We start from the raw sequence: 19,787 nt of genomic DNA on the forward strand, positions 1-19,787 counted from the left end.
TAATTAAGGCTGTTTAGCTATACATTGCAAAAGTTAGGTACTTCTTAAGATGCTGAGGGAGCAATTTGATTCTTCAGAATCTGGTATTTTCCCTAAGAAGAAGCACAAAGTTCACATACTTTTGCATCAAGACTTTGATAATGATAATTTGAAATTACACCACATGACTCACAATTTCAGAGCAGGTCAAACAGGGAGGATATCTTTTGGGGCAAGACCGAAACAAAAAACTCTGGGACTGCTACATAATTAAAAAAAAAAAAAATCCTTTGGCTTTTATAAAATTTAATGAGAAAATAGAAGGCACAACTGTGCGTCCAAACTATGAAAACAATATGATTTTGTACTTTAATCTGCTTACATTGATTCTCATCAGCACATCCGGCTTCCTGTAAGTCTTTACGGTAAAGATGTAATTTAGTGACGCTCATTAGTTAGCTGTGATAAGCTTTCCGTATTACCTAAAGGTAAGATGGCTACTAGCAAGGAGGCATCTTTGAAAAAGATACATTCAACAAGAGATGAACTGGCGTCCATCCAGGGAAACTTCACCATTCCAGCTCCACGGGATACTCTCCAGTGAGACACGCTGTGCAGTGACCGATCTTTCCAACGCGCGACTTGTGGGTTTTGAGGCTGTTCTCATTCTCCTGTCGTGCTCTGATGCTTTCTTGCACGGATGATACCAGCCCTTCCACGGAAAGGTACACAACGCTGTCTGCTCCTAGAGGGAATCAAGCATTCATCAGTTAAAGCTGCGCTATTGTACCAAATGCAATGCTCTTTGGAATTGCGGTCACATTATTACGTGGATTCTGATGCCAGGTGGATCACCTTCCCTAAAGTGAATGGATAGGAAAAACGATCCTGCCTTGCCTTCCTCAAATTCTTTGTGCAGGGAGCAGGCTCACTGCAGTCTAGACAGAAGGGTCTGAGCTGGGAGCAAGTATGGCACACATACTGCAAAAACAGAAACAAGGTCCCAAGTGTGTACCAAGACTCTCTCAGCTTCCTGTACTTCAGGGCTGGAAGCAGAAGCGTGCGTAGCTGGTGCTTCCCAAATTGCCTACCTAGGACTACACACCCTTACTGAGACTGGGTAGGAAGGGAAGACCATCACATTAATTCAGTATGTGGTTTCTGCAGACGTTCCAGCAGTAGGAAAGTTTGCTAGCCTTCTCACATCGGTAGTTTTCTATCATTTACACCCATTCTTTTGTGAATAATACTTAGAAATGAGATCCTAAAAACTGAAATACTTCAACGTACTTTCAGTATAATTTTGGGGAAAAGAATTCTTTACAAAGCAAGTGCAAGTAAATATTTAACACAGGAAATCTAAGTTTACAATTTCCTAACTATAACCACAGATATGTTCTTAAACCATTTAAAAACATATTTGGCAGTACAACAAGCCAAAAATCTCCTCACTCACAAGCCTTCACATGACTTGTGTTGCTGATACCCTGATAAAGAGCACATTATTTGCTGCATCACAAACAACATAAACTGTTGGTTCTTCTTTTGTTCTGCCACAAACGCGACTCATTCTAGAGGTTTCAGAATGTATTTAATGTTCTTGGATTAGAGATGGGGAGGTTTAGGCTGGATATTAAAAAGAGGTTCTTTACTGAGAGGGTGGTTGGGCACTGGAACAGGCTGCCCAGGGAAGTGGTCACAACAGTGAGCTTGGCTCAGTTAAAGAAGCATCTGGACGATGCGCTCAGTCTCATGCTCTGACTTGGCTCATCCTGTGTGAAGCCAGGAGTTGGACTTGATCCTTATGGGTCCCTTCCAACTCAGGAGATTCAGTGATTCTATGATTCTAGTTTCAAATGTAGTTTCTTTCAAAAACTGTTGTTAAAATTATTTACATAAATTTGTAGAAAAAATCAGTGGGTGTTTACAAATTCCAAACATATTTATTATTAATATCTCATGAAAGTGAAACTGCATTAAGTTTCCACTGTAGGACAGATTTTCTTCTTGGTATTTTGCCTACAGTAGTTCCTTGTTATAAAGAGTTTCCCAGAAGGAGCTAAGTATTGCAAAGCTGTGTTGTCATACCTTTTTTCTAACTTCTGATTATGAAATTATTCTAATGCCTTCTATTGCTTGGAGAAATATAATTCACTGTGTGTTAAAAAAATAAGTGTAACTAAATGGGTTTGATCTGTTTGGTGCTCACAATGAAGAAATATACTGTATCAACCCCGAGATTTGCCACTGTTGCCTTGATGTAATGCTCTTTATTTTGATGTAGACAAAAAAATACCTACAGGTACAATCTCACAAACTAAAAAAAAAAAGAGGGCAGGGGGTGGAGGGGGAGGAAGAAAAAGTAGTATTTACCTATATAGTTTGCAAGATCATGAAATTCAGGTCTGTTGGCGATGAGTTCTTCTTTAGTTGGAATGTTTATTCCCATGTAACAAGGAAATCTTATGGGCGGTGAAGCCACTCGGATGTGCACCTGAATAAAAACAGTTTCAAAACAGAGCACTGTGAGGTGCAGGTCTGCAGAGCATAACAAAATCCCAAAGTCCCAGTTCTGCAAAATAATCATGAGGAGCAGAACACAGCACTACAGAAGTCATTACACTTAAAAGTGCTTCTTTTCTGAGATGCCAACACAGCAGCAGAAAGACAGTTCTAGAATTTATTTTACAGTATTTCCTAATGGAAATAACCTAAAAGGTTCCATCCTGAGTTTGCTTTTCTTCCGTGGCGTTCAATCCTTGATGCACGTTTCTGTTTACAAAGTCAGACTTTATACAGAGCATGTTTATTCCAGTGATGAGACTTGCACACTCTAGTTTCAATTAAAAATCTTAATTAAAAAATTTGTTCTTGGGTGACTTAAGGCAACTGCCTGTTTACTGCAGTGAGGTTGTACTTCCTGCAGCACCACGAGTCACACACACATCAGGAATATCCCATCAGTACTCAATTTCCTGGTCTTACCTAACCTGCTTTCCATTCTCTATTTGCCAGATCGTGCTTTAAAAACGGGGCCTGTTCCTCTCCCCTTTAATCTCCCAATAATCACAGTCATCCAAAATTAACTTCTCAAACTAGCTTCACAACAAACACGTGCTAGCCATTCTTTTTAAATAAGGAAACAAAGTATGGTATGAACAGAGACAGCACTCTTCCCTCCCGTTTATCTCCTATTTGCAACTGTATTGTACTGACCGAAAATTAACTCACCTCTTTGGCTCCTGATTCTCTCAGTAGCTTTATGATGGGTGAAATGGTATTGCCCCTCACAATCGAATCGTCAATGATAACAACTCGCTTGCCTTTGAAGTTATCGGACAGGACGCCGAACTTCTTTGCAACTCCGAGTTGCCGTAGCCTCATGTTTGGCTGGATAAACGTTCTTCCTACATACCGGTTTTTACAGAGCACTTCAACATAGGGCAGCCCACACTGTAAACAGGAGACAATTACACAGAGTTAGTATCTTTAAAACTTGTTACTCTCACTGTTTGGTGTTTTCTTTTAAAAGCAACCTTAGAATTTGGTGTGTGTTCATAGTAACCAAAGAACTTAATGTAGTGGAATACAGGGGGAAAAAACCAAGTGCAGATGACTCAGTATGAGTACCTGGCGTACTCAGGATACAAGGCTTTATCCATACAAATGGCCTGTACCATAATACCTCATTACAAAAAGGGGTATGAATAAAACAAAAAGGCAAGTTAATGTATACCTTCTGTGCATAACCAAGAGCTGCTGGGGTTGCGGACTCTGGAACAGTGCTGACCAGATCTGCTTCCACAGGTGCTTCAATAGCAAGCTGCTGCCCACACCTTCTCCTGACTGAATACACCATCTGACCTAAGAACAGCAAGAAGTGTTTTTCCTTGTATGCATAATTCAGTTTTCTTCTCTGTCTGCTGTACAAGCTCCTGTGGCAGGTTGCAGGTGTAGAAGTCAGTGAGAAAAGCTCCAGAACTAATAAGCAGTCACACATAAGGTCATTCTTTATTTACTCCCATGTCATATTCTTACATTCACATTTATAGGATTAAAATTACAGTTTGCCCTAATTGGGTAACCAAAGGTCCTGTGGATGTTACAAAATCTGTTTGCAGGAGGAAAGAGGCAGAAATTATTCCTGCCTGTTCATAAGGCACGTGCGCTACTTATAGGCCAGTGTCTCCAGTAGACAAAGTTAGTACATTCCTGACGTCTGCCTGCTTATTAACTTTCAATCAATTGGAAAAATTCAAAAGCTTGTATGGTCCTAAAAAACTGGCAACATGGGAGGGAACTGGGGATGATACTGTGATGAGATGAGGCACAGAAAAGGGTACAGCAGCAGTACTAAGGAATGTAAGTAGTGAGGATATTGAAGGCTAAGAGGATCAGGAAAAAAAAGGGATGTGGGATGAAACTGGGTCTGGGAGGGTGGGGAACTGTATAGGATCAACAGCTGCCGTAGACCTAGAAAGCAAAGCACAACTTGTTTGTTAGTTGTGAGAGTCCAATTTTTGAAGGGTTTCACTGAAATAATACAACCATTAGGCTGACAACCCCAAGTACTTCAATAAGGCATAGATTTACAAGTTATATTGGAAGCATCTTCTTGAAATAACCCTTCCTTGTAGAGAAAGCACCAAGGTGAAGTTGTTTTGCAGATCCTATTTCGTAAGTCTAACTTTTAAAAAGTTTTCCAAGAACTAGTAAAGTTCCTTTCCTAAGACTCTCACTCTCAAGAGATACTTCCTCTGCCTCAATCAGATTAGCAGCTCTTTTCTTCCCTTCCATGGGACTATGCAGGTAGCCTGACTGAGGCTGTCTGCATAGCCAGGAGCAATAGGGTGATGCTACATGCTTCTCTTGATGAGTTTTATCTCTACAACTGTCCCAGCCCTGGTCTGCAAGCTCAAGTTCAGTGATCCCAGATCCTTCCTAGAGTTCTGCAGGATAACACTTCCCTGTTGTTTAGGGAGGAGCTTTGTACTTTACACCTCCTTACCCTCAAAAATACTGTCTGGCCTTGCAAAATAAACATATTCAAAGATGCAGAATGCTGACGGATCTCCTTCAGGTCTTGGTACAACATCCAGTGTCTGGACATCGTATCTGGATATTTTCACAATCTCTCCAGGAAGGACCTCACGGTAGTACCTGAAAAGAGAAATACATAGCATTTAGCAATGTCCTGAGCCTGGAGATCCTTCTGAAATATAAAATAGATTCAGACACGCTGAGACAAGTGACTCTTACTAATATAGTCAGAATTAATATCCCAAAGCAGTAAATTAAAGCTTAGTACCAGAGAATTATGGTATTTTCTTCCTATATGTGAGATGCACAGTACTCAGTCTAGCACAGGCATAATTGAGATTGAATATATTTTAATAATTTATTGCTACATCAATACTAGAGGACTTTTTCATGCAATCTAATAAATATTATAATGCAATATAAAAACCATAATCAAGAATAAAGACGGTAGCCAAAAACATCCTGCCCCACAGGATGTCTAGAGAAATACCCGTCTCATGCTAACAGACAGCTACCCCTGAATGCCAGAAAGCTGCCTGGAAATGTACATTCCAATTCTCCTATCTACAGAAATGTGGAATAGTATTAGGTTTAATATGTTAATATGTTTAACCTTATTAAACACTTTTCTGGATCCTTTAGTGAGTCCTGGCTATTCTAAAAATTTCAATCCACAATTTTCCCCAAATACTGAAATATAATGAAGTTATAAACCAAAGGTGAGGAAATCTATGTTTATTTGCTGGTCAAATACTAACATTAGCAGACAGCAGCACTGGCTACAGCAGAAGTTGACATAAAATTGACTTATTTTAAATCCCATGTGATCCTACATGGTAAGTTTCTCTCAACAGAGATTTTGAAGAAGTTTCAGAAAACAGTTATTCTTATACACAATTAGAAAAGATTGTCTCAAGAAAGCCCGTTACCAACAGGTAACAGTTCCTACAGAAAGGGTAGAAGTTACAGCAACAAAATATGGAACAGCACACCTACAATAGAACACCGCAGAATGGAACAAAAGATCTCTGAATTGCAGTCACCTTGCTCCCCAATTTTGCTTTACATTTCTGTTTATTCAGTTGTGTTCTGAATGCATCTTTTCACAGTTATTTTACTTGAAGGAGATCCAACTTTACTTATTAGTCTAGTCCCCAAATGCACATTTTTACAATGTCTGATTAGGAAATTAAATTTACTTCCTCACAATCTTTCTTATGTCATTTATGTTCTAGTTCCTAACTGCCTTCCACTCCAAACATCCAAAGATTAATTTGCGGTCTCCCAAAGAGCATTTCTTTCTGTCCAGGGAAAGTTATGACACCTTTCTTTTCAGAGTATCTGAGCTAGAGAGGTAACATCAATGTCACCTCGTGTTTGGGTTCTGATGGGTGTTTGCACACACAGAAGGAGTTTCAATTATTTTGTAATACCACTCTACTGCAAACAAGGCTACATTTAAAAAGTTGTATGAATAACAAGGTTGAATGCAACAAGAAGTATTTACTTCACAGTGAAGTCATCTTTACTGTTACTTTCTGAACACATTATTTTACATTAATCTGTTCAATTAAATAAACGAGTAAAAAGGCCCCCTCCAAACAGCCCAACACACTAATCCTTCATGTCTTTCACATTGCTACAGATGATATTTGGCAATTTGAGGTTTAATGTTTAATCACTGCATGAGCTTTCAGAAAAAGTGAGTCGGGCACTTACTCTGCACCAATGGACAGAAAGCTACAGGATTCAGAAGAGACCACCCATCCTTCTGTTTCACTGTTATCTTTCCCTGAAATGAAAGATTTCAGTTAAGAGTCCACAATTCTTGTTACTGTTACCCCCCCATCATCGCATTTCTACTGCAGTATCTGGCTTGTTATGGTTAAGGTTGCCAAGTGCACTAGTAAAAACTGTTGTGATTCCCAACCAAGAGGTATAGCATTCCAAGTTTCTGTAATGCTATTAAAAAAACCCCACAAACCCACAAAAAACCCCAACAAACAATGTAAACATCAAAAACCTCTTCTAGGCAGAAGTAGAACTAACAGCATCATATTGACTCACAGCTCATGAAGAGAAACAATTCAGATAACTACCTTATCTATCTCTGCACTGTTTCAACTTTTTCAGTTCTAGTTCAGTGACGTTAGGTATACGTCATTACTTTGTTCACACAAGGAGCTCCTTACTCCTATGCTAAGTGTTGATAGGTAGATTCTTTTGATTACAATGGACGTTGGATTGAACTGCAATAAGTTCTCAGACACAGGAAAGATTGAACTGGGCAACATAAGGTGGGAATGTCTATATACTTCAAAATAATACTGATAGTTTTTCTTGTGGTTAGAACTATCAAGTTTTGGGAAGATAACAAAGGTATTCACTATGCTGCCTTTGAATTATTTTATTTTTATATAAATGAGATTTTAATCTCACTACATAAAAAATGTTGATTTGCAGGCTAAACAGGAACAGGAATTTTCTCCATTGATTGATTCTATGGTGTTGTTACCACGCTATATGTGGCTGGAAGTGCCTGGAATTTAGAAATCCATTGTCAGTAATTCAGCACTTTTCAGCCACCTTACTACAGGAGAAAGATAGAAACCAGGCTTGTCTATGGACTGGACATAGTCCTGGAGTAACTGGCTCTAGGTAGCTCTGCTGGAGCAGGGGAATTGGGGCAGAGAATCTCCAGAGGTCCTTGATGAACTCCAGAGGTCCCTGCCAACCTCAGCCCTTCTGTGATTCTGTTCATCCTTGCTTTCCTGTTTAAGTGTTAATTAAATTTTCCCAAATATTCTATTACCATTGGGCTGCCTAATTCTGACACCCTCATCAGGTGACCAGGATTCCCTTTTGCTGGGAATGGTAAAAATGTTTGCAGATTTCCTGCAAATTATTATTTCCTTACCAACATTATATTTTAATTTCACGTCACATATTCCTACTTATACCTCAGTAACTCTAGCTTTAATTACTTGTATCAGCAGTTTCAGGCATAAAACACACACCCACTCACACACCCGTATGTATATGCATATGGATATATATGTATGGTTTACCTTTTCCATTCATGTCTCCTACTGGAATTAGGCGACCAATGCAGAGCGGGCGATTCCCATACGGATCCCGTACCGCATAGATTATGTCTTTATGCATAATTAGTAATGAATATGAAGTTGGAGTTTCATTCATTAAGTTTTTTATTCTGAAATGAGACATAAGTGAACATAAACGTGTGTCACACACCCAGCGGCGCACCACGCCGAGATGGCTGCTCTTGGTCCTGAAACCCACCCTCCTCACCTGGCTACCCAGTCGGCTGTGTCGTCATTTTCTAGAGGGGGTGTGAAGGCCAGCAGCTGGGTGATCAGTTCGCTGTCAGAGCTGGTCGACAGCCCTACACCGTGCCGCATAAGCTTTTGAGACACAAAACAAAAGTGTTACCAGCTTTAAAGAAAAAAACACAAAACCCCATGGAACACTGCTCAGATTTTAATCTAAAACCACCTTTGTGCAATGAACAAATGTTTTAAAATGTAAAGTGTATCAGATCAGATTGTAATAATGTCAAATTTCTTCAAATAAACTGAATATGTAAAAACAGGTGGTAAAATTATCTATGCCTGAGTACTACATTTCTCCCTTTGCACCTCATTCCTCTGCTCCATGTTCAAACAAAATTAATACCACTAATATTCAGGGCATAAATTTATCATTGGGCCACTTAATCAGCTTTGTGCTTCTGCTTGCTCTGGGAAGAGTGGGAAAATATACCAGGGGAAAACACAAAATTACCTATAGCAGATACAGAAAGAGATATCAGGGCAGCGTGGTGGTTTCGGTACAAAGCAACAACAACAAAACAAGAGGTGTGAAGGGAAGCAGACTGCAACTGAAGAACTGAAATCCCACAACCTAGTTTTCTAGACCTGGTCAGTCAAACTGTTCTGTCCTGGCATGCTTATGCTTCTAAGGGAGAAGAGAATCTGCAGTGTATCTCACCAACTATTACAACCCGTTCAATGCTATGTGCATTACAGGTCAACTTTTTTCTTTAGCAATCAATTTACATCTCATGTAACAATGATTCTTCACTCTCCATCCACATTTCCTCACCACTGTTTCATTTTCCAATCCATTCAGACACGTGTGGCTCTGATTAAAGACGAGCTAGGTTCCTTTGGGCATGCCATACTTTTGCCTCACTTCAATGCCAAGAGCACGTCCTCTCGCCTTTTGGAACGTCATAGAAGAGACTGAAACACCTGCTACATTTTAATTTGGTTCTTTAACACATATCGATCTAGCCAAACCTCACCTTATTATGCCTCCATCTGATTTGCTCCTTCTATCAGACACCACCAAGGAGCAGAGCTTCAAGCCATGCTACCCTTCGTTATTGCTGAGTTAGTTTTCTTACAGTCCATAGGAATGTGACCATCAGCCCAGAGGACTGGGGATTTACTGCTCGTGACAGTACAAATGCCTCCCCTCCCCAGGATTTTTTTCCTCCAAAACAAACTATTTTGATTATGGGGCTCTTTCACTACTCCAAGCAGTACGGTGTTATGGAAAACTCCTAGCAAACTTAGTGCTGCTTCATACTCGGAAAGAAATGACACCAGAGCCTCCCAGAAGAGATACTAACCTTCCTCCTGAGTCGTACAGCATTTGTTAGCTCCCCATTGTGTGCCACGGCAATCTTCCCATGCAGAGTCTCTACGACAAAAGGCTGGCAGTTCTGCAGCTCAGAAATTCCTGAGGTGGAATATCTTGTGTGCCCAATACCAAGGTTTGAAACATACAGCTTTTTTAGGCTGTCTGCATTGAAGACGTGATTTATAAGTCCCATTCCCTTTGGGAGAAAGATAAAAAGAGAAAAAAAGTTCTGTTTGGTTTTGATTTTCTTGGCAACTTCCTCACTTCTCCTTGCGTTTGCTTTTGGCACAGCATTAATACAAGAAACTAAGAGAAAGGTAAATAACCTGAAAGACAAGGGAAAGAAAAAAGCTGAGTAGGTGTCACAGTGATTTATCAGATCCCATTACTCCTGTTTTTAAATAAAGCAATATACATTTTTGTGTTTTCATGGAACAATCTATTCCCTGGCTAAAAATACATCTTCTAAAAAAGACCAGCACACTGTTGCATTGTTTAAAAAACATCAGAAAAAATACTGCCAGAACGCAGGCAAAGCAGCGAGCTGTTGCAAGGGCAAATCCTGTGTGCAGAATACCTTTTGCATGTTAGCAGTATATTGGATTTACTTTTATATTGCATCCATGAAAGTGTTTCTTAGACTTTACTGTCATTCTTGCCAGTGTCAGAAGAAACAAAGGGTTTTTTGAGAGGTTGCATTGTTTATTTAAACTTTTCATAGAGCCAAGTTATCGTCTATCTAACGCAGATATTCATCAAAACCTTTTAGTCAGCCATCAGGAGCTTCTTTTGATACCCAGCTCTCTGTGGAAACAGTTCAGCAGCAAGAATAGCCTGGAAAAAACTGCACTGAGAAATAGAAATTAAGACTCCAGGTTCTCCTACAAACTGCTTCTGCTGCTGCCTGTGGAAAATCTTTCCGTGCTTCTACGGTTGGTTCCCCTATCGTGCGTAGTGATTGTGATACACATGATAGCACATGATAACAACACTCCTCTGGGACCCTCAGAGATACACAGGAGAGGCCTGAAGCTGTGAAGGGCTCATAACCTGCACTGTAGGTACAACAGTAGAGTGGGATGGGGCAGGAAGGATGGAAATTGGTTTCTGGAAACTGTTGTCAGAGCTCAGCCCAAAGAGCTTGAAGAAAGCTCGGCATTAGTGTGTTTTCTGCTGTGACTGCTATGGAATCAGAGTACCAGAGGCTGTGGCTGCACATGTGGTTTTACGATACTCCCTGTCACATTAAAAAGTTACTGCTTCAGACTCTCAAACTGTTGTGTTTGCTTTAATTGTTCAGCAAAATTTATGCCAGAGTGCATGCCATCTCTTGTCTCACAGATTATGTAAAGGTGGTCTAGGCTCTGCACCACGTGCTCATATATGTACAGAAACACAACCATGCACTCTTATTTTACTTAGGGCAACTTTATCCTAACAGGGGATCCGGCAGTCCACAGGTCCAGTATTAATGGCTGTGGCTGCGTTAAGCATTGTGATAGCTTAAACAAGCAGTGCTGTTTTAAACCAGTTTTGGTTACAGAAGTACATAATCTTTTAATCACACTTTGAAATACTCCTCTGACTTAAGTTGCGGTGGTGTGGGATGGCAAATGTGAATTATACCAGTATAAAATGTTCCCAGTGAGGACAATCTTATGTCTGTATTATACAAGGCTTGGTACATGCCAGCACATAATGGTCTGAGGAACAGCTACTTTAATACATTGTTCTGCATATCCAAGTGTGAAACAATCAAAGTCTTTCTCCTACAGGCATCGCTGTCTGTACAAGAGATTTTAGGGTTTTCCACATCCTGAACTAACAGAATTACGACAGTAATGTCTGGTTATACAAATCTAGCTGGAAGGCTCTGACAGGCAAATGTGGACTAGTCTTTCTGGGGGAGTTTAAAACAAAATATTAATTGCCTTTGTCAGGGGCTATTAGTCTGTGGTCAAAGGCCAGCAACAATCAGAAGGGAGCACATACCCGTGCCTTAGGTGTTCCCATCTGTACTCTAATATATGAATTACTGTAAACTGTTGGCAAAGGTGAGTTTTCATGGAAGCAGTGGGAAGTAAATCAGTGCAGTGAGAAGCAGGCAATTTTTCCATGCTGCTGTCCCTGCTCTGAAGAAGAGTCAACTGGAGTTTGGAGGACAAATGGATACAGCAGCATCTTAGCTGCTGACATTTTTATGCAGTGGTTTACACGTCAAGCGTCCTAAATATATTTTCACTAGTGTAACAGACCCAAATGCCCGATACATTAGCACCACTTCCAGGATTAAACAAGCCATATAAATTGTACTCTGCAGGCTCTTTATTACACTATGGTTATTACAGATTTTAAAAGTGCTGCAGCTGAGAAACATATTTCAAGGATAAAAGAAACCATCAAATGCTCTGCCACCCTTAAAATACCAAAGCTGATATGATGAGATAGTCAATTAAATTCTTAGCATGACAGCTGAGTTTTGCAGCTCAGTAACACAGAAACACTACAAATTATGATATCACCTGCTGGAAGTTCATTCTGAGAAGTTCTTTTTACTGCAGCGTATGTACAGCTGCCCACCTTAAAGGAAGTGGGTACTCCTGTACATCTGAAGAAAAACTGAAACCCAAGCAGAAACAGGAATGAAGAACAGATAAAACATCGCTGAAGTTGGGAAAAGCTGCATTTACATGTGTCTGTGTGTGTGTGTCTGTGTGCCTCTGTGTCTGTGTGTATCAGGCTGTAAGTAACAGACAGGAGGGGGGAAATGCCTGAACAGGCGACAGACATGATGCCTGATGAGACAAGATTCTGCATGAGGCATTGAGCAGTCATGCATAGATATACATGCTGCTGCAGCAAAGCAGTTCTTAGTCCTGAACTCATCTGAACAGCTTCCTTGGAGACCTCTGAACATGAAGACAAACTGCTTTCTGACTGTGGTTGGAGAACACACATCAAGAATTGCCCCATGGTTATTTTGCTGATGTGGTCTGACTTCCTGCTCTTCTTTCTCTGCTCTGCCAGGATGGACTAGGCTGATGATCACTATTCAGTACAGAACAAGCAGATATATCCCCAGAGCATGCAGGTATTCTCCTGGTGTAATACTTTCAAGGCTATAGCCATTTTATGTCTTTTAACATCCCCTGGGATTCTCTTAGCTCGAGAAAGACTGTGTGACCTTCTCAGGTCTCCATTCAATCTTTTATTCTGTTTATTTTTACCTATGGGTAAAGTAGCTGCCACTTCCTTGAGTTTCACTAACGCAAGAATTAGTCATCCATTTGGTTGTGCATAGCCTGTATGTGTATTTCTTTCCTCTGGATCTCAAGTTGCACCCGTGCTCTGCAGTTAACACCTTAGATGCGGGGTGAATTTTAAGTAGTTTTGGTGACTTTAATAGCCTGATCTGGATATTTCTGTGTGCACGGATACACCCAGCAGGATAATGTCGACATATTTGTTTTAAACATGCACTTAAGTCAGAAATTGCACAAATAACAGAAGCTATCACTGACAAAACCTAAACATGTTACTTTCCCTCTAGTTATTCCATTTCCTAGATGAAACAAACTTCCATGCATCTCAGTCAGGTGTCTACAAAACATTCATTTCCATTTTACCTTGTGCACTTTGAATGCCTGGGATGACTCGCCATCACTTGTCACAATTCCAGCACTCTCCTGGCCCCTGTGGACAAAATATAATTAACTCAAAGCACTAAAATGCTTAGAATTAAATGCTTTAATGTACAATGGATTGGCGTTTTTCATCTGTTCTCTGAAACATGACATTTTAATGTAAGATTATTTGTTGTTTTATTTTACAGGCTTGTAATCAAAACTGGTTTCTTGCCCATGTTATGCTTTATTTCAAAACAGTCACATAAGGTTTGTGCCTAAGCCCACTGAATTCACTGGGAATCTTTCCACTAATAGGCACTGGCTCAGGCTCTTACTGCAGTCCTATTTCAGTGTGGGCATAAAATAACAGCAGATGTTTAATCTGAAAAGCCACTTTGCGGTGATAGTCTAGGCTCTAGTAGTAGGCTCTACAGCACTCCTCTACTTCTGCTCTGGTTTGGGGAGGGGTGTTAAGAAACTGATGTTTCTGCCTAAAGGAATGCTCTTCCACTGCTCATCTACGCAGAAGCTTCCACATACTTGCAGTTAAGCAGTCATGCTAGCATTACACCTCTAAAAGGTATATATGGACCCTCTGATAAATGTAAAACTAGTATCAAGCATCACAGCTTCTGAACTCAAGCAAAACAACTCTGGTGTACAGTGTGGCTGCAAATGGAAATGCTTCTCTTACAGCAGCTTGGCCTCAGGCTGGCAGTTGTGTTGCGTTGTGCAGAAGAGCTGTTCTCAGCTGAAATGACAGAGTTTTCCCCAGCCTGGTCCCTGTTCTCCCCAGCCCTTTCTCCTCACTCAGTGTCCAGGTGTACACCCAGCACAGGGGCAGGCAGCACAGATACCCTGACACTGCCATGCCAGAGGTGGATGTTTCAGTTCTTATCTACTGAACAGGTATGTTTTTCAGGCTGGATTTTTTGTGGGTAACAGTGCAGGGTGTTAGATTTTCCTATAAAAGTCTTCCTGGAATAAGGCAGCGCGTTACCTCTAACAGAACTGCTGCCATATGCCCACCTCTTCTGTAACCCTCACAGGCACTTTGGTGGACTGGCAAGCGCCCAGCCCGCTCTCATGTACGATGAAGCAAAAATGTATTCCCTGAAAAGGGAATATTGGAATATTTTTAGAATATTAGATGCAGATGCTAAGATGATTAGACTGGTTTAACTCCCTGGAATTATTTCGTATAAGCAACAATAAAACTGGGCACAAAAAAAACCCTCTTCAGAATGGATTATAATCTACAACTGACTGTGCTCATTACAGATTTTCTTCATCTTCTGAAATCCCTTTATTAGTGACCAGCCCCAGTTGCAAGTAAACCAGAATCTTCAAGAACATTTGCTTACAGAAAACCAACCCGACTTCATACATATCTGAACGAATGCACCCTGTTACTGACACAGTTCTCAAAGAGAAAAATCAGAGAGAAGGACATTCTTAGATGCATTTGTTTTAACTCGGGAAGAGGTCCCGTCTATAAACACAAGGGCCGGTAGCAAAGCTTATGGGTTGATGCACTGCTTTCAGTAGCTGAAGTGCGAGTGTTAAGGTTACAGAGACTTCCCATTAAAATACCGGCACTGTCCCTTTAAACATCCACGAAATCAATAGAGAGGGAAGCAAACATCCTGAAGGAAAGAAAGGCCTTTGCAAGTCCTTGGTGGCACTTGGGGAATAAAAGGAAGCTCGATTTCATTGCCGCAAAGCTCGCAAATATGCGCAATTCAGTGAGATTTTGAAGCATCCCTAATCACCAACGAACCGGGGTTCAAAACGCGCATACATGACCATCGATTCAAACCCGACTACTACACAGAGGAGCAAACGTAAAGCAGGACGATCCCACCCACGTTACTATCACAGGCCAGCCACTGCGAACTTGCAAGCCGTTTGGAAGGCTCAGCCCCACGGTCCCCAACTGTTACCCCCCAGGGAGAGGTGAGCTGCCGCAATGCCCACCCAGCCAAGGGCAAGCACAAGCACGGGGGTGTTCCGTGCCGGGTGTATTTTGCTTTTAAAGGAGCAAGACAGTGTGACTGCTTTTTTCTTTAATTATTTCTTCTTTCTCCTTCCACCGGAGAGCTCATTCCGATGCTCCCCCCGCCCTTTTCTTTTCCCCCGGGAAGGGTTAAAGCAGCCGCATCCAGGCGCTGCCTTGCCCGGCTGCGGCCCCGCGGAGCCCTCCGCCCCCCTCCCCGGCACCGCTCCCGCCCGAGCTGCTTTATTCGCCCGCCGCTAACACGGAGCCTGCTTATTTGGCAGTTTCTCAAGTTACTCCCCTCAGGCAGCTTGAGCCAGTAAAACCAGATCCTTTCATCTCGGCGGAGCTTACTGACAACCAGCCGTCTGGTTTCCTAGGAAACAAAATCTTGGCTAGAAATAGTGAATCATTTCCAGGTCACTTTCAACATGGAGAGTGGAGCAGGGAAGCATTGGACTGAGGAGGAGGTTAAAGCCTTGTTAAGCGTCTGGTCAGAAAAAAATATCAGGAAGCAACTCCACGGCACCCTGAGGAATAAAGGAATATTTATCTACATTGCTAAAAGGTTGCAGGAGTTAGGAGTTTGCAGGGATTGGAAACAGTGCCGTGCAAAGTATAAAAACCTCAAGTATGAATACAGGACGGTTAAATATGCCCACAACTCTGGGGATGTCACTAAAACCATGAAGTTTTTCCATGATCTGGATGCCATATTGCGATACGAACCTGTCACACAATTAGCAGCAGAAGAAAACGGCAGGTGTTGTGCGACTGAGGCGCAGCCGAACACAAGCCCCACAACAGACAGCACGCAAGGTAAAAAAAAAAATACCTGTTTTTCCTTCTATTTTTCTCTCTCTTTGCTTAAAAACCAAAGGGAACAAAACCGAAGCCTGAGTTTGCTCGAGCCGGAGCTGAGGTTGCGCAGCCCCAGCAGCGCTGTTAGAACTGACTTGATGCACTCTTCGCGCAGGGGAATAAAATGTTAGCACCCACCAGTGTCGAAGCCTGTAAATACAGCGTAATTCTAGCAAAATTATGCTCACTGCTTGTGTTGCCGCCTCGGTGAGTACTCGTGGGTGTAAAGGCTCCTGGCTCTGGCTTGGAACGTTAAATTAAGGAAAGCTGTTTTCTTTCCCTTTGGCATTTGTTTGCAGTGCTCTGGGAAGCAGGTTTTGCAGGGCTCCAATTCAGATGTGAACTTATGAAAGGTGAAAGTAAAGACTGGAACTGTCGTGATTTTTAGGGGGGAAAAGAAATCGTTGATTGTGATACAAGTGAAATTTAGGATTTTTATTCTGACTTGTTTGTAAGTGAAACTTTAGGTGTGATGACTAAAGGTGTATATTAAATGAATTTGTAACCAATTCAACTTAAATATCTGAGAAACAGAGGGGTGTTTAATAGCTTTTTTAAAATTATAACATAGTGAAGGACAGTAAAAATCATCATGTTTATCAGACTATTTTGAGGAAAGCCAAATGAATGCAACTGCTTTTATTCTGAAGGAGCTTTCATCAAATTATTTGCATCTCTCATGTTTTTATTCAAGCCTCTCTACATATGCATTTAAGCTGTGCTTAACATTTCATTAGGGTCAATCTGCTATTTGACATCACTCAAATCTCCTTGTCACATCCTAAATGTCACCGAAGCATAAGCCCCAGTAGTAGTTATAAGTACCAAAATAAGATGGCTAAGAAGAGAAACGCAAAGCTTAGCCGTTTGTTCCCCCGGTATGTGGCAATTTACATTAATTAAGATTGTGGATCTTTTTTAAGAAACCAAAAAAACGTCAACATCTGTGTCAGGGGAGATTGCCAAAGGCACCAAAAGGACCTGGGCATCTAACTTGCCCTTGTACCTTTCCACGTCTCACTCTACTATGCTGAGGAAAAGAAATTGCCATTTTTCTTGCCAGTGTTTACCTTAACAAAAAACTTGACCTTAATTTGTCACCGCTAGCAGAAAGCCTCCAATCTGTCAAAGTCACTTTAAATTAAAATGGCAATTTTGTACTGTTTTCACATGTGCTCTCTGCACTGTGTATTGCAATTCATTTTTATTTTTAAACTTGCAGAACTGAGGCTAATACAAGCTGTTACGCTTCTGAGGAATACATGAAACTAAGACAGTGTCCTTCATCGGAGGATCTGCCCTTATCTTACCCTCTGTGTTTTGATGTAGTTTGCACCAACTGCTAATCCTAATTCTCATCTGCTTTAGCCCTCCAGCAAGTTTAAATCAGAAAACGTTAATTTCAGTTGTGAGTCCCAAACTAGAATATATCTTAAAAAAATTACCCCTGGGTGAGACACACCTTGTTTGGAAGCGTTAGGACAGTCTGGTTTAAAAGGTGATGAAATTAAAACATGTCTCTCAAATGTGCAAGCATTTCTGTGACTCCCTTAAAGAAAAAAAACCACAGACAATTTTTATGGGTACACAGAAAGTAAATGCAACTAACTGTACTAATGTAGCACTAATGGTAAGACTTTAAAGGCAAAGATTCCCACAACCATCATGATTCGGCCACAAAGATAGAAACGCGTCCTGCAGCTATACAGAATACACACAGAATACACACATGTGTAGCAAAGGGCAGGGGGAACAGCTGTGAGAACATCAACTGTCTTCCTCTAAGACTACAAGCCAAGCAAGTGATGCCACGCTTGAGGCCCAGTCCTTTCTGGGCTGTAGGCAGAGTTACAATGTCTGCCCAGTTCAGTACTTCGAAGGGCTTGTCAGGCTAAGAGGACATTTATGGCTCCATAGGTGATGCTCAGGAGTTGTTTTGTGGGGGCAGGTCTGAAGGTGTCTCTCCCACAGAAGGAACCGCAATTCCCCGCAGAGGTGGAGGGAGCTCACTGCCCCTGCCGTGGTCTGGCTGGTCCCCCGGCCTGCGGGAGGAAGGGGACTGCTTTAACATAGGTATCGTCCTCTAAAGTACAGCTGCGGCCCTGCAGGTCCCCTCCTGGGTTTCTCTTTCTCAACCACAGTACGTTGTGGGAGAGGAGGGGAAAATGGCAGCCCCCCTCCTCTAAAGAGGCTGAGAAGCGTCATTTTGGCTGAGCTGGAGGAACCAAGGATGCCTGTCTAGGCTCCTCACTTGGGCAGCAAGAATAAAATGCCAACAACAAACTCAAACCTATGCCAAATAATACTGTCCACCTCACATGTCCTTATTTTAAGAACCTAGTAGCTCCATCAGTTTCTTTTGTTTAAAAAGTATGACCAGGGACAGGGCTTGCTCCCAACATCCTCCCAAAGAAACTATTGTATTTTTACCGTTCTGCTTAGTCTCTGTCTAAATATTCATGCCCACCCTTAATGCAGGGCTACAAAGCACGTCTTTGTGTTTGACTTGTTTGATTGTCTCAACTACCAGGGGATTGCTGGGGCGGGAAAGAAAGGGAAAAAAAGACTGGGTTTATGGGACTGGGTGGTATTTCTATAATGTTTCCCTGAGGTTTCTTTCATATCTTGTAAAATCAGTTTTCTCTTGAAAGTGTAATTGAAGAAATGAATACTGAAAATCACAATGAAATCTAAGAGAGAGGTGTCTTGGGACAAACTTGGTAGCAACACACACATGTCAATTCCCAGTTTGTTTGTGGAAAAATGATACTTTTTGCATAAGCACATACAGCAACTCAAGCCTCCCCAAATACACATTTCCAGAAATAAACACAGAGCCATAGTTTAAATAGTAATTTAAAAAGATAAAACTCAAATTGTTCACTCCTCTTAAAATCTAGTTTATTATCCCAGCAATCAACAAACATGAAAATCCATGTAGTGATTGACAGTGCACATCAATGACAAATGGTATCATTCATTAGTTTAAATGAATGACCTTCCCATTTTGTTAACTAGTTTTGTTTTTTCAATTTAAATCAAGCAATAACAAATTAAATACTTGATTTACTGAAGTAAAGCTCACCTAGTAACTCATGTTAAGTTCCTTACTTTTTTGTATTGCTATGTTTAAATATTAATGCACTGACCACTTTCCTTGCCCTTCACTTTGCCACAGCAAATGCAGAAAAATTACCAAGCCTGAGCAGAAATGCATCAGCCGTCAGAATATTGTCATACCTATAAAACTCAGACAGCTGCTAGACACAAACAGATCCTTCAGACATGCCGACTTGAAAATGCCACTCACGCATACTTTTCCATGTCTGGATTTTAACATTAAATATGTCATCGACAAGTATTCTATATGCCTGTTGTTTTTTAATAAGTATGCAATATCATTCTTCTTCATCAAGTAACTTTTTTGTTTATCAGATACTTCTTCACTCCCCCCCCAAGTATTTTATTTTTGTGTTCACTCTTACTTAACGTCAAATAAGAAAATGTTCTTTTTTAATGTAATTAAACTTGCTCATCCCAGTACCCAGGACACTTGGGGCAGTCTTCCAGTGTATCTCCCCTCTCCATAGTCTGCTTTGCAGCTCTTGCACAGCCCT

General features: G+C 41.1%; 2 protein-coding genes across 3 annotated transcripts in view; one reads left to right on the plus strand and one right to left on the minus strand.

Annotated features, from left to right (window-relative positions):
- Positions 1-277: 277 nt before the first annotated feature.
- PPAT (phosphoribosyl pyrophosphate amidotransferase) overlaps positions 278-19,787 on the minus strand; it is a gene marked incomplete at its 5' end in the record, with an annotated part of 44,960 nt that continues 25,450 nt past the window's right edge. The window contains 10 exons of one of the 2 annotated variants that reach the window (XM_084266841.1): positions 278-724; positions 2,353-2,473; positions 3,211-3,432; positions 3,716-3,843; positions 4,988-5,139; positions 6,739-6,811; positions 8,088-8,233; positions 8,332-8,444; positions 9,677-9,883; positions 13,314-13,380. In XM_084266841.1, the coding sequence (XP_084122967.1) occupies positions 549-724; positions 2,353-2,473; positions 3,211-3,432; positions 3,716-3,843; positions 4,988-5,139; positions 6,739-6,811; positions 8,088-8,233; positions 8,332-8,444; positions 9,677-9,883; positions 13,314-13,380 (1,405 nt within the window). In that variant the 3' untranslated portion in view covers positions 278-548. Of the gene's footprint in view, positions 725-2,352; positions 2,474-3,210; positions 3,433-3,715; positions 3,844-4,987; positions 5,140-6,738; positions 6,812-8,087; positions 8,234-8,331; positions 8,445-9,676; positions 9,917-13,313; positions 13,381-19,787 lie in introns of both variants that reach the window. The other variant, XM_084266840.1, reaches the window with a different exon arrangement.
- Positions 15,741-19,787, plus strand: part of LOC311193804 (uncharacterized protein) — a gene marked incomplete at both ends in the record, with an annotated part of 28,594 nt that continues 24,547 nt past the window's right edge. Inside the window, one exon of the mRNA XM_084266745.1 lies at positions 15,741-16,128. Within this exon, the coding sequence (XP_084122871.1) occupies positions 15,741-16,128 (388 nt within the window). The remainder of the gene's footprint in view (positions 16,129-19,787) is intronic.

The sequence above is a fragment of the Gallinula chloropus genome (assembly GCF_964237585.1).
Source record: "Gallinula chloropus genome assembly, chromosome: 7".
Lineage (NCBI taxonomy): Eukaryota > Metazoa > Chordata > Aves > Gruiformes > Rallidae > Gallinula > Gallinula chloropus.